This window comes from Manacus candei, unplaced genomic scaffold (genome assembly GCF_025592945.1).
Source record: "Manacus candei isolate 608988 ecotype Guabito, Panama unplaced genomic scaffold, ASM2559294v1 h1tg000005l, whole genome shotgun sequence".
Taxonomy (NCBI): Eukaryota; Metazoa; Chordata; class Aves; order Passeriformes; family Pipridae; genus Manacus; species Manacus candei.
In genome coordinates, this window is record NW_026138053.1 from 5585808 (window position 1) to 5599448 (window position 13641).

Sequence of the window (13641 nt, forward strand, 5' to 3'; positions counted from 1 at the left end):
GCGGCGGCGCTGAGGGCGGCGGCGGCTGACAACGACCCGACCCGGCCCGGGGGGACCCCCGGCCGCCAGGGGAGCCTCCTGCTGCCTTAGAGCTCCCCCTTGGCTGAGGGGCCGACGCGCCCCGCTCCCCAACACTCTCGGCGTTCAGGGCCTCCCTCCCCCAGTGCCACAGCAGCAAGCGGGGATGAGGGAATACGCGGAATAAGCAGCACGGTTTTTTCTTAATCCCCCCCAACAGCCATCCTAATTTCCCCCCTCCTCTTCTCAGCCCAGGCCTCTCCTTACGCATAAAATCATCAGGGTTGGAAGAGACCTTTAAGATCACCCAGTCCAACCATCCACCCAGCGCTGCCACTGTAACCCTTAAAGCACTGAACCACATCATCCAGCGCCACATCCAGGCGCCTCCTAAACACCTCCAGGGACGGTGACTCCACCACCTCCCTGGGCAACCATTCCAATGCCTGATCATCCTAACAGTGACATTTGTTTTCCTAATAACTAATCTGAATCTGCCGTCTCAGTTTAAGGCCATTTCCTCTCATCCTCTCACTGCAGGCACGGTAGAAGAGACCGGCCCCTCACCACAATCTCCTGTCAGGTGGTTGTAGAGAGCGATGAGGCACCTGCACCCCCAGGCCCCGTGGAGCTGGGTTAGGGCTCCACGGAGCCCCACGCCACAGCCCCGGCCTTGCTGCCCCCTTCCCCAGGGCTTCCCCTCCTCTTCCTCTCCTCTCCAGTCGGTGGAGAAGGGCAGGTATGCCCCAGAGACACTGAGGAAGTGGCTCCAGGCTCCCTGACCTTGGCTACGGAGCTGGCCCCAGCAGCAGCCCGGGACAGCAGCTTGGCCAGCACGTCTGCTGGCAGTCTGCAGGTCTCCAGAGAGAAGAGCCAGCCTGCCAGCTCTTAGCAGTGCTGGACGGTGACCTAAAGGCACTGGCAAGTGCTTGTCTGAAGCAAATCCCTCTGTGAGCCACTACTACCCCTTTTTGGCACTGAAATGCCATGTTGGCACTTGAGGCTAAGGAGGCCTTTCCAGAAAAACAAGGCATGTAAAAGATTAGTCTTGAACTACTATGGGGGTTCAAAGGAAAGTATTAAAAATAACAAGAACAGGAGTGCTGGAAACGCTGCCTCAGGGAGTATGTGCAGGTAAACAAAAGTTGCAAAATCTGTAATACTGGATTCTATAAATACTGACGATTCATACTTCTGAATGTATTGTGAAGTCAGCACAATCCTGACTAGGGGTAACGTGCTATTTTTTTGGTTCACTTGAAGTTCACACTTTACAAAATCAGGACTGGATAACTCAGGGATGTACTACAGAGGTTTCACCTTCAGGAACGTGAGCCAGGTCAGTCCAGGGCAGCAATGACAGAAACAGCAGTGCTGCCCTGGGGCCAGCTCAGGTTAACTGGGTGGTGGTTTCAGCCAGTCCTGTTTGACAAAGATTTTTATTAGGTTTCATAGGTCAAAGAGTAAATTGCAAAAGTAACCTAATTATACTTGCTGCTGGATACAGTCCTCCTAGATCAACATTTAGACATGCTAGTGAGCAAACACACACCAGTTTGCAAACCTGACTAGCATATTTCCTTCAAATAGTTGGCTAGACTTTAATATGAAATGTTAGTGCAGTTTGGCTCTGAAAACTTGAACCATTTATAAAGCCAGGAGTCTTTGACATAGTTCCTCTCTGTGTTCAGGAACAATGCTTCCTTCTTTGCTGATGTTAAAGAATGTTTTATTGCAGGGAGCAGTATAGAAACATGGCAGTAAAAGAGGAAGCTGAGTTCTACTGCCAGTTGGCCATTATTTAAAGAATTCCCAATTCAGTGCCAGTGATCAAAACCTTTTAGTTTCTGGGCTCAGTTTGTAGGACAAAATAGAATCCCGAAAGCCACTAAATTTTATCTAGAAATCAGAGACAATAGACATAAAGCTGTAGGAAGCAGATTTTATAAAGTGCCTTTCCAGAGCACAACTTGATTATCTCCTGTTGCAGTATGACACCTCATTTTCAGTCCCATACCCAAAGTACTATAACATTACGCCTAAAAAATGTAGAAGTGTATTGTAGATTTCTTTTTCATTTTCTGGCCAAAAAATGCTGTTGATCACCATCGGAATGATTTTTAAAAATTATTTTTAGGATTTACTAGGTTTTTAACATCTATTTAAATGTATCTACTGCATTAAGGCCCTGTTCTCTGTCTCTAGCTGTGTTGGAAGAAACTCTAAAACTTCTTAGATAATTTACTTATCAAATGAGGAAATCATACTTGACTGTCATCTCAAGGATAGGTTCCTGGTCAATACTACAGCCAGGAAACTTTACAGAAAGATAGAACTTATCTGTGAAGAACTTCAGGTTCTTAGCAACTGTATCTTCCCAGCATAGTACAAGATTTTCTATCTATATATTTTTGTAGTATATTACCTTGTTTCTTGATGTTGGATGTCTACTTAAGCTGAAATACATAAAAAAGATGTGAAAATCTGAAATGCTTAAAAACTATAATTAAATTTGTCAACTAGCTATACATGTCTTCTTCACTTACAGTAATGCCAGTCATGCTTGAATTACCTAAGCAAATTTAATCAAAATGTCAAAGATCTACCAAAACTCAGTTAAAAAAAGAAAATAAATCACCAAGTGAGATGACAAAATGTAATTTGCTCTTCAAAAGATAAATTTCCAATATGCCTTGGAGGTTCTACTTAATTGTTTTCTGTAAATCACTGCATTTTGCTTTTCTTTGCCAAGAACTATCAGAATCCCAGCCATGGGTGACCAGTTTCTTGGGCCAAGAAAAAAATCAATGACCATTTAATGCTTTCTATTGTTGATACTTTATATGTCCAAATCCTTTTCTTCCAGCAGGCATAGGAGCAAAATTGTACAGATGGCAGGTTTTTGTTGCAGGCAACCCAAGAATGACATCAGTGCACTGAAGCAGTGGTTCGGTTCTGCATGTCTGAAAACTTCGGTACCAAATTCAGTTCCTCATCCTTAATGCCTCTTTCTTGCTTAAAAACCCTTTGGTAATGTCGTTTCCCCCATACCACACTGTAGGATCAGCGCTGTGGCCACTCACTGCTCCCTAAACAGGAGCTTGTAAAGATGAATTTCCTGCAGGCCTGGTTCATGTGGTGGTGTTCCATGTGATGTTCTGCACAGAGTGTTTGTAGTTCTGGGTTTGCTGACTGTAAGCTGGGACTCTTGTTCAGAGCACTCACGTCAGTAACCAATAGCAACCAAGCCATTGGTATCCTTTGACATTACACCGTAGTTACCAGATGCTATACTTAGTACACTAAAAAAAGGCACTTGCAAATCTGTCAAAAATCATAACAACTCTATCCCTTATTTTCCCAGGACGTAGTTAAAGCAGGAACTTTAAATCTGACTGGATTCCACAGACTGTTCTCGAGCCGACCAGTACTTTAAAACCACGTACAGTACTCAATGCACCACTGCCACCATGAAATGCTCCATGTCAGAGTGCGTGGATCCTCCATAAATCCATCCTGCTGAGGTTTGGTGTGGACAGAGCTTTAGGAGTGCTGCAAAAGGCCGATTTGCAGCAGCCGGTCCTTTGCGGCGGCGCTGTGCCGGGCCGGGCAGAGCGGCGGCGGCCGTGCAGCATGCTGGATCCGGAGGGCAGTGTGGAGCATCAGCCTTCCCCTTCCTTCCCCAAACTCCTGCTCATCCCTCTAGCCATGCTCCTCGCAATTGCAGCGCTCCTGCTCTTAGCCTTTTCCGCCACGCGGCAGAAAGAGCCTGATTTTTACACTTTCAAAGTTGTAAACATCAGGGGCAAGTTAGTCTCCCTGGAGAAGTACAGGGGCTCGGTAAGTCCCGCGGTGCTGGGCTCTGGCCCAGGCTCACTAACAGCCAGTCCTTGCATGTCTGCGGGGCGAGAGGGGGGGAGAGAGCACAGAAACTTGGGGCACAGTCTCGTGTAGGTCTGGGTTTATCACTCTTTATCTCACCACTCTACCTGAGGGCAGTGCTGCCTGCATGCTGCCTGGGTGCCGCTCCCCACATCTCTGCACTCCTGTTTAGCGATGATATCTAGTTAATACAGGCTCCTTCTCAATAAATGTTTGCAGTCTAACCCCTGTGTGTGTCTGCGTCTTCTCCCGGGGCAGGCGGCTGCTGCCTGTAGACGTGGCAGGCAGGGAATGCTCCCCGCCTGCTGTTCTTGCAGCAGGATGGATTGCACTGGATCGTGGCTGTTCACTTGGAAGCTCAGGAAGTTTGTGTCTTTGTGTAACTTACTTTTGGAGCTTATTTCTGCCTTTTAACCGCATGACTTCTTGTATATTATTTTTACTTAAATCCCATTCCTTTTTAATGTTCTACATTGAAAAGGAAGGGATTTAGTCAATGGCTAATGGAGTAAACAGATTTCACCGTAGTTAGTGAAAACGTGAGAGACATTATAAAGTAGTTATTGTAATATCAGAGTGTAATGAAATTGTAACATCGTGCTATTCCTCTTTCGCTTTTTAGTGCGTGAAGAAGGGCACGTAGACACACATATACTTTATGATGTCTTTTAAATTTTATTTACATATTACTTTAAGGAGTTTTAGGCAGAGCTTTCCATGCCATTTTAAAACAGTGTCCTTGACTATACTGTGATTTTATTTTAGTTTAGGTAATTTAGTTTTTCAGTGGTTTGATCATCTAGAAAAGATGGTCAGTACCTATGGAAGAGTGATAAGGGAATTTGGCACACTGAAGGCTTAATACTATAAGCTCTTATGGCCCCACTCACAAGTTACAGAAGCTAAAATCAACATAAATCCCACAAGTGCACTCAAATGACACATCTGTGACACTTGCAGGCAGTCCAACAGCTTACCTGCTGCTCAGAAAGGCACCACCTCTTCTCGCTTTTGCCCTTAATGTCCAGTATTGTGTTTTCACCTTCCTTTTCCCCTCCTCAGGTGCTTCACTGAGGTGTCTGAGCTCACTAGTGCACAGCAGCAGGTCACTGAAACATTGGCAGATAGACAGAGAAGGCGTATGGGGAGATGCACATTTTCCTGAGCTCAGCAGAAAGGGATACTGGTGGAGTTGGAACAAATGACAGGACTGAATCTTACCTGGTCAAAGTTCTCATCTCCCTCCATGCACAATTCAGATACAGCAGAACTGGTCCCATGCCCACTCCAATATCTCTAGTGGAAAAAAACATGGAAGCTGTTTAATATTGAGCAATATTTGTGCTTTTTTAATCAGTTCCTTCCAAAGGCTCTGTCAATAAATCCTGCTACTGGGGCATGTTTTGTCTGCAGGTCATTGCAAATCTGAATAAGCAAGTACCACCTGTAGCTTCTCTACCTCGGGGCCAGAATCCACACAGAAAGGAGTTAAGGGGGAACTCAGAATTCCTTACAGAGAGCTGTGGGTGTTCATCCCCCCTGGAACAAGCTGCAGAGCCTAATTTGGAATCTTATGAACAGGAAGTTGGGGGGGTGTGCCTGTATCCCAGTGCTATGATTCCAGGCCATCCTTGAGGCATGACTGGTTTCGTAAGGGAGAGATCTAGATCTGTACCTTGGGAGAGGGAACAACATTGATGAATGGTATTCCTTGATCTCTGCTAGGCCACATGGAATAGTTGATTCCAGAAAGGTGATGACCAGCTTCTGTGTGGATAAAAAGATTTACATTCAGAAATCCTATTGATGTTCAGGCCAGCTGCTCTTTGATAATGCACGAGCACCATTTTAAAGAAAATTGCAGCAATAAAACACATCCCTTTCTGTCATTATGTTGTCAGAACTCGGTATCAAGATAGAAAAAGGTTAATTAAAACTCCCATTTATTTCTTAAAATAAACTTGCTTAAATCTGCAGTTAAATAAGTAGTGTTAAGGCGTAGGTTTATCATAATATTTTAAAGCTATTAAAAGCAAATAATATTAAAGTACTACGTGTGTGCTGGTGGTGTTCTAAAGAAAGTGAGTCACTAGTTACCTCCTGGAACAATTGTCTGCTAATTGCCAAACCAGCTTTTAACAGCCTTAAGCTTTCTGGCAGATGTAGAGAAGACATTTTCTTCAATTCAGTCACTCAACTAATTTATTTAAATAGCTACCTAATTGCTAGTCAAGAAAATAACCGGGAATTGAAAAAATCCAAAAGCTTCCAGACTACAAAAAAAAAAAAAAGTGTGCTAATTCTAAAAACACAAAAGCTGTGCTAAGTATAAACAATCAGTGCAATTCATGACTTGCAGAATCTTTCTTCAATAACTCATTATTAATATAAATTTTTGCACATTCAGATCACTGAAACAATTTTTTCCTAGTAGCGATTGATATTATATCAATTTCTATTTGAGTTCATCTTAATAAAAAAGTACCCTCTGTTATATAGTATAGAAGAAATAGACTAACAATTATGCAATAACAAAAATTAAATATATCAGAGAACAGTTTGTTGTTTTTTTCTGAAATAAATGTGCACAGACATAATCTCCCCTTTAATAAAAATACTGAAAATATGTAAGGGAGTACTCCCTTTCTATGGGGGTATTATATTGCCAGAATGCTAGAAATTTGGCATATGTGCTACAAAATCAGGTACTGTGTGACATGTACCTGGAAGCAAAGACAGGAATGACTATAACAACTGAGAAAAAAGTATCATGAGTGGAATAGACCCCAAAACTGTCTGGTTTACTGTGTTATGGGAGAAGGCCATGGTTTTTCCGGGCTTCTATACTGATGTTGACCCCTCTACATTAAAAATGAGGGGCAGTGATACGTGGCTGGACAAGAATCAAGAGGATCCAAACAAGCTCAGTTTTCTATCTAACCTATCTCCCTACCTAATTCAAGAATCTTTCATTTTATGATCTGAATCAGATATGCTGTAAGATATATTCTTACCAAAAATAGCGCCTATTTGGGAGTCAGAACTCCCAAGCATCAACTGTTCTCTGCTGGTTTTGTACCTGTCTTTGATATAATAGTCCCAAGCTACCCCAGAGCTGAGTACAGTGTGCTGAGGTGGAATTAAGCAGCGTCAGTGCAGTGCCTTTGGAAATCCTGAACCAAAGGTACTATAATCACGTAAAAGCATCAGGCACTATAACTACCTAAGTATTATTTTACTATTGGAAGTAATGCCAGGCACTTTGGATCAGAGCTCCCTGCAGTCTGAGTGTGTGTATTACTGAGTGTGGGTAAATGCAGAGAACAGCATTTAATTACTGCACAAATACTGCTCTTTTTTCCGTGGAGGTAACAGCTCTGTGAGTTGGTGTAAGCTGACTCTTATGGCTCAGGTGGAGCCAGTTAAGAATCTCCAGGTCTAAAAACCCTGCTGAAAGATCCACAAAGGGTTACTTGAAGATGAGACCAGACTCATAAATCTGTTCAGGGACCATTCCCTCATGGAGGCACCTTGGTGTAAACATCAAGTAAACCAGGAAGTCTTTTTGCAGTGTTAAATAAATGAGTTCACTATTAGAATGCCTGGGTTTTCTAAGCAAAGGGAAAGACAGGATAGTGTTAAGAGGTCAGACAAGAGCTGATAGAGAATTCAGCTTAAATGAAATGATTTTTGTGAGGTCCATGATGAACTGTTTGCACTGCACACTAGGTGGTGTGCTTGACCTGCACTCTCAAGAGCCTAAAGTCAAGCATACTGAACTTAATTTAAAGCATTAATAGTTGTAAGAAGTCAAAGTACAGCCTCTACATGAGAACAAAAAGAGTGACTGTTATTTATTAAAAATAAAATATAGACCAAAAAAATCATCACATTTAATCACTTCTAGTACCAGACACTTGAAAGATTACTTGGTAAAGGTTTTTAAAGAATAATTTTAAATGTTCCTTATGAAATACCAATAAATCCTGCAAGTTTTGATTATATGTGTTAGTTACACTTCTAGGAGGTTTGCACTATTAAATTATGGAGTTCAGTGGTGGAGAATTCAGTTACAGGGAGAGCATTTTTCTAAGGAAAAAGAAGCATAATGTGTTTGCTATACAAAAAAGTGCTGTGTGTAGTTTCCTTCTATTTTGTGGGAAGTTGTCTGGAAGTTTGCACTATTTGCGCCGTGAGCTCTCAAGCCTTTCACCACCATGCCAAATAATCACTGATTTTAAACAGCTGTAAGTTAAAATTGATTCTTTTTGAGTGAATTCTTTCAAGCCCTCTTTTTGCTTAAAATCAAGCAAAAGTTATAAAAGCTTGATTGTTTTCATCTTTCATATCTGTTTTAATATGAACACAATGCCTACTCAAGCTTATTCCCCTAAACCTCCAATGATAAATTCTTACATTTCCACACTATTTGGGATAAAGTACCAATAGATGTGAATACAATAAGGTATATGAATACTCCTGCATCATGAAAATGCCAAGCCTTAAACTATATTTTAAAAAGCTTCTAAAATTTCATATGAAAGAACTACATGTGACTTCAACTCTTAGTGGTACAATTTATCTTTACTTCATTCTAAACTACAGTTATCACTATGCTTGGTAAATCAGATTATTTGAAAGGAACAGAACTGCCAATAGTTATTTTTTGTGGCCAATATATAAGTTCTATTTGAAATGCTGACAGTCTGCAACAGGAATTCATCATAAAATTATTATATCTTCTCTCAAAAAAATCTACTTACGTGCCACATCTTCGAGTGTTTTAGGAAACTGAATTTAAAATTTCAGGCAGAGCTTTTAAATGCCTGAATGAAAGTGATGCTTTGGGGGCTGGCTGGGTGGCTGCAGGTCATATTTCATATGCAAGTGTCCAGGGAGTGCTTGGATTGTGTTCTGTTGACACTACACCACAAAGATTACACCAACTTGTGTTTTGTGAGATTACCTGTCTTCCAGGGAGAACAGAGCCATTCCAAAACCACTTTAAATTCAGGAGCTGGACCTTGTGAGTCCCTTCCAACTCAGGATATTTATGATTCTCTATAGCAATATACCTACACAAGGTAGAAAACACAAACTAAGTGTTAATGTAAGAAATTATAAACACCAACACCCCGTTACCTTTTTCTTTACTCATTCCTACCCCTTCCAGGCCTTTCATTTTATGATCCCATACCTTACCCAGCTAAAGGCTTTTATAAGCCAGTTTGTTTTCTGGCCTTAAAACTCCTATTTACATGTAGTTATTTATTTTTTGTATACTATAATTTCTTTGACACGCCTTATTTCCCTAATTACTTTTATATTCTACATGAAAGTATTAGAATGGACTCAATTTATGTAGGATGAGCAGCAACTCACACTTACAAAATTTGTGAGAGTAATAAGAACTATGTCTAATAAGAAATCCCAAAAGTTATTTAAGGATAAAATATCTCAAAAACCAATGGAAAATTCCTCAAAGCTTTGAGAAACTGTGTCAGTTCAGGGTGAGGTCACTTATTTTCTCCAACAAATTCTTGGTGGAACCTGTTCCACACGTGCCTTTATTTTCCTGTGGTGCTCACCTGTGTGTGATACCTTCCTCCAGCTGGATCTGCCTGTTGGTAATATCTGAATGACACCATGTCCACAGGTTGGACATGATCCACCACAGGAAAGATCTTAAAGGATAGTGGGCAGTCTTCACTTCTTGGAATCTCTAATTGAGGCAGTAAATTTTTGTGAAAAAAACTGTTGTCATTTTGTCTCGACTGAGTAGATTTACTCTAGAAATGGCGGAAGATTTTGCAGCCCATTCTGCACAGACCAACTCAAAATCCTGTAATTACTTCTATTAACTTCCAGGTCATTTAACTAGCAATGATAAATGGATTAGCCAGTTCTGGATGGGTACTAAATTCTGCACAGGGAAAGATGATGCAGAGCAGATGTTTCACAACAGATAAATAAAAAACAAAAAATACATTGGTTTGCAAGTTTCTTTCATGCAACTTGGTCTATCATAGCTGAATGGGCACTTCTTGAATATGCTTAGAAACTGTCCAAAGGGCAGAATGGAGAAATATAGATTCTCTGAAAACTAAGATTGCTTAGAAGTTTATTGATTATTTTCATTGTTACCAAGTAGGAATACATGAAAGAAATATTAAATGTTCCTATTGTTAACAGAACTCGATGTAGTTTCAAATATGTATTCAGTCACAGTTCTCTAGACATTCTTTCTTTTTTTAAATAATCTGCATCCCAGCCTACCTGTTGGAAAGCTGACGTGTCTAACACATTTTTCAATCTCTCTTCAGGTGTCACTGGTTGTCAACGTTGCAAGTGAGTGTGGGTACACAGACAGCCACTACAAGGCCTTACAGCAGCTGCAAAGGGACCTGGGCCCCTACCATTTCAATGTGCTGGCCTTCCCCTGCAACCAGTTTGGGCAGCAAGAACCAGACACCAACAGAGAAATCGAAAGTTTTGCGCGAAAGACTTACGGTGCCTCCTTTCCCATGTTCAGCAAAACCACAGTCAGCGGGGCTGGAGCAATTCCTCCCTTCAAGTACTTAATTGGTGAGTAATCCAGAACACTGGAGGGTTGTTTCTTAAGTGTAGAATTCGTCTGATACAAAATAACATCTGACAGAAAAAAGATCCCTATGATTGTGTTCACAGAGTTGGCGGGCTCAAAGAGGTCAGAAGTCACGTAGCCCTTCTCACACAAGGCAGGATTTCTCTCTCTGTCACCTCTGACAGCTTTGTCTTACCTTCTAAAAAGATCTCCAGAGTTGAGGACACATCAGTAACAGTTGTCCTGTAAAAGCTCATCTAATAAACCTCTACATAGGATATAGATTTTGAAATATTCCCCTGTATACATCCAACACCTGACCTTCCGTTTTCTGCTTTGCAGCCTCGTAAGTGCTCCTCCTGTGACAGGAGTGCTGCAGGCTGGATTTATAAGATTCATCTCAAGAGATGTAGCATAAGTGGAAGCAAAGCACCTCATAATTTACTTCAACAATCAGAAAGTGAAACTGGGCACTAAAGGATGTCCTTGAATACTCCCTTCCTCACTCCTCCCCAAGTGTTGGAATAGCCATGTCCAGTTCCGCCGGTTCCAATCTGCTTTATAGCACTGACACCTGAAGAGCTTTGCAGGTCCTTAGCAGCCAGCTGACAAAATATGTTGTAAGGCAGGATATTCTTTATCAAGGCACTATTTTTCTTGCACTGAACAAACGCTCTAAATACCATTTAAATGCTAAATTAAAATGTCAGCCTTAACCCAAAGTGAAGGAAATGTCTTCCAACAATGAAATAAAATAAAGCTCAGTGTGACACAGAATTCCTTGAGCTCCATCCTGCAAGGACTGTGTCGCTGCTGCTTCTCTGCAGTGTTTGCCCACATACCACTGAATTTAAATGAGTAGTGATAATATTTGTGACTGTCCCAAGCACACCTCCTTCCAGGTGTCTGTGGTGGATCTCTCTGCTAGGCAAACTTCCCTTTAATCTTCTTCAGGTCCTTCCGTTTCTGTTTTCCCCAGTAGGGTTGTTCCTGCAGACATCTCACATGAAACTTGCCAAACTTGTGTTTCCCTGTTGTCCCACAGGAAGCAGGAGGCTGCTGGAGGCAGCATTTAAGCAGCACAGTGTAGTCTGGCTGTGTCTTGGTGGTACTTTGAAATATCTTCTAATTCCTCATGAGGTTTTGCTCAATGTATAATCAGTGGAAAAAAGATGCTAATTTGTCTGTAGCATCTGTACTTGTGCTTTTAGTGGGATGAGGTGCCTGTGCTAATTGAAAATCCTGAAAATTTTATTAGTCACGTTGCAGAGCAGTGAAGGATAAGAATTCAACTTGTGTAAAATGAGTACGTGGCCAGGGAGGGAAAAAGTAGATGAGTAGGAGGAAACCTGGAACAATTACTTTGTTACTTCATGTAACATTTGTTGAAACAATCTTCTGAAGCACCTGACACTGGGTGCTTTCGGAGGGAAAATTCTGGGTAAGCAAGTAATCAGTCCTGGTACAGCTACACTGTTATGCCAAATACCATTTTCCTATCAAAGTCCACTGTTTCAGGTTTATCTGGGTGGCACAGACACACACATGCCCTCACACACTTTAACACCCATTCTAGTGCTTTCTCCTGTCTGTCTGAAGCTTCCCTGTTCCCATTAGTCTCCAGGGGGCTCCTGTCTAATTAAAGCTCCCTGTCTGTCAGAAAATTAATCTTGTTCAGTCTGAACTCCCTATTTTACATTCCTCCTTCCTCTGAGAGGGTAGTCATCAAATTGATAGGAACAAATGTCAGGAATTGCCTAATGTGTTTTTCTAATATTTCACTTTTTCGCCTGTAGGTTCTACAGGAGAAGAACCAACCTGGAACTTTTGGAAATACCTGGTGGACCCCAATGGGAAAGTAGTAAAGGCCTGGGACTCTACTGTCTCTGTGGAAGAAATAAGACCTCATGTTACAGAACTTGTAAGAAAAATTATCCTGAAGAAGAAAGATGAATTATGACTTTCAAAAATACCAGCATGCCAATTACATCTCTGTTGAGAATTAGGACGGGTCTTTGTCTTTTCACATTCCAAAAGAGAGAATATGGGGAAGGGAAATTAGGACCAGTTGAATCTATAGTCACCATTCTAAGAATGTAGAAAACAGCAAGTTAGCATGGCCTAAGTAATTTAAATTTTTTTCTCCAACTGAATTCAGTTTGACCTTTCTGGGAAAAAAGAAATTCTCAGTAATTGTTTCTTCCCCAGTTCAAGTTATTCATTGTGGGTAACACTATAGGAAGTCAGTTAATGTACTTGTAGGAAGAAGACTCAGAATAATGAGAATTTCCTAACTGGGTTCTCACTGATATCTACATTTTTGTTGTTATGTTTTGACACAAACTGAATAAAATAAAGAGTAAAAAGTGCATGATTGACTCAAGGCATGTGCTAAGGAGAGAGACAAACCAGGTACCTTCAGCCCAGGCAGACTTGCATGGATATATGCCTTTCCAATTACCACAGCCAAACATATTTCATTTAATCTGTCTAGAAAGTCATTTTAGAAGGGCATTGGGGAAATAAAACTATTAAATAGAAATGGAAGAAATATGAAGACAAAATCTCTTTAAAAATTCTCCACAAACTATGGGAAGAATTTCTATATTTTTTCACCAAGTAAAGACTAACTACTAGATGATATTTAAATAGTCATTTGAACATCTGTAGGACCAGAGCCTATAAGAAATGGCTGTTTCTTCTGAGAGCATTTTGTCTTAGAATTACTCTCGCTCATAAAACTCTCATAAAACTGATGTTAAATTTATTTTACAATTTATGACACCATCCAATTTTGCTGCATGTACAGACAAACACTAGACAATCAACATCTTTTCCATGGAGTTAATTTTCGCAAATATTTAATTCTTACATAATGTTACCTGGTTTAACACCACATTTATGTTACAAATTATTAATGTCACCTTTTCAGGCATCTGCTCAGCTCTCAGCCTGCAGAACTCCTTAGCTCACACTAAAATAATAACACCAACAATTGCAGCCTCATTGTTCCTTGACAGAAACCCTTTGAAAATCTTGTCAGATGAACTCTTTGTGTCTTGACAAAAACACAATGTTCCCATGCTCTTAACCCCAGGATGCTTTAAGAAGACTCTAGTCTTGTCCAATTGCGGTATTATTGACAAGTGAAAGCTTTT

The 13641-nt window shown here is 41.0% G+C and overlaps 1 protein-coding gene across 5 annotated transcripts; it reads left to right on the forward strand.

The window, feature by feature from the left end:
• Positions 1 to 16: 16 nt before the first annotated feature.
• On the forward strand, positions 17 to 13285 carry GPX7 (glutathione peroxidase 7). 5 transcript variants are annotated; one of them, XM_051800080.1, is made up of 4 exons: positions 17 to 1152; positions 2885 to 3858; positions 10224 to 10485; positions 12280 to 13285. In XM_051800080.1, exons 2-4 carry the CDS (start codon positions 3652 to 3654, stop codon positions 12441 to 12443), a joined length of 633 nt encoding a protein of 210 aa, XP_051656040.1. In that variant the 5' UTR covers positions 17 to 1152; positions 2885 to 3651; the 3' UTR covers positions 12444 to 13285. The 5 variants fall into 5 exon arrangements, with proteins under 5 accessions (XP_051656040.1, XP_051656060.1, XP_051656069.1 ...); XM_051800100.1 differs by having other exon boundaries at positions 2888 to 3858; XM_051800109.1 differs by having other exon boundaries at positions 3383 to 3858.
• Positions 13286 to 13641: the final 356 nt, after the last annotated feature.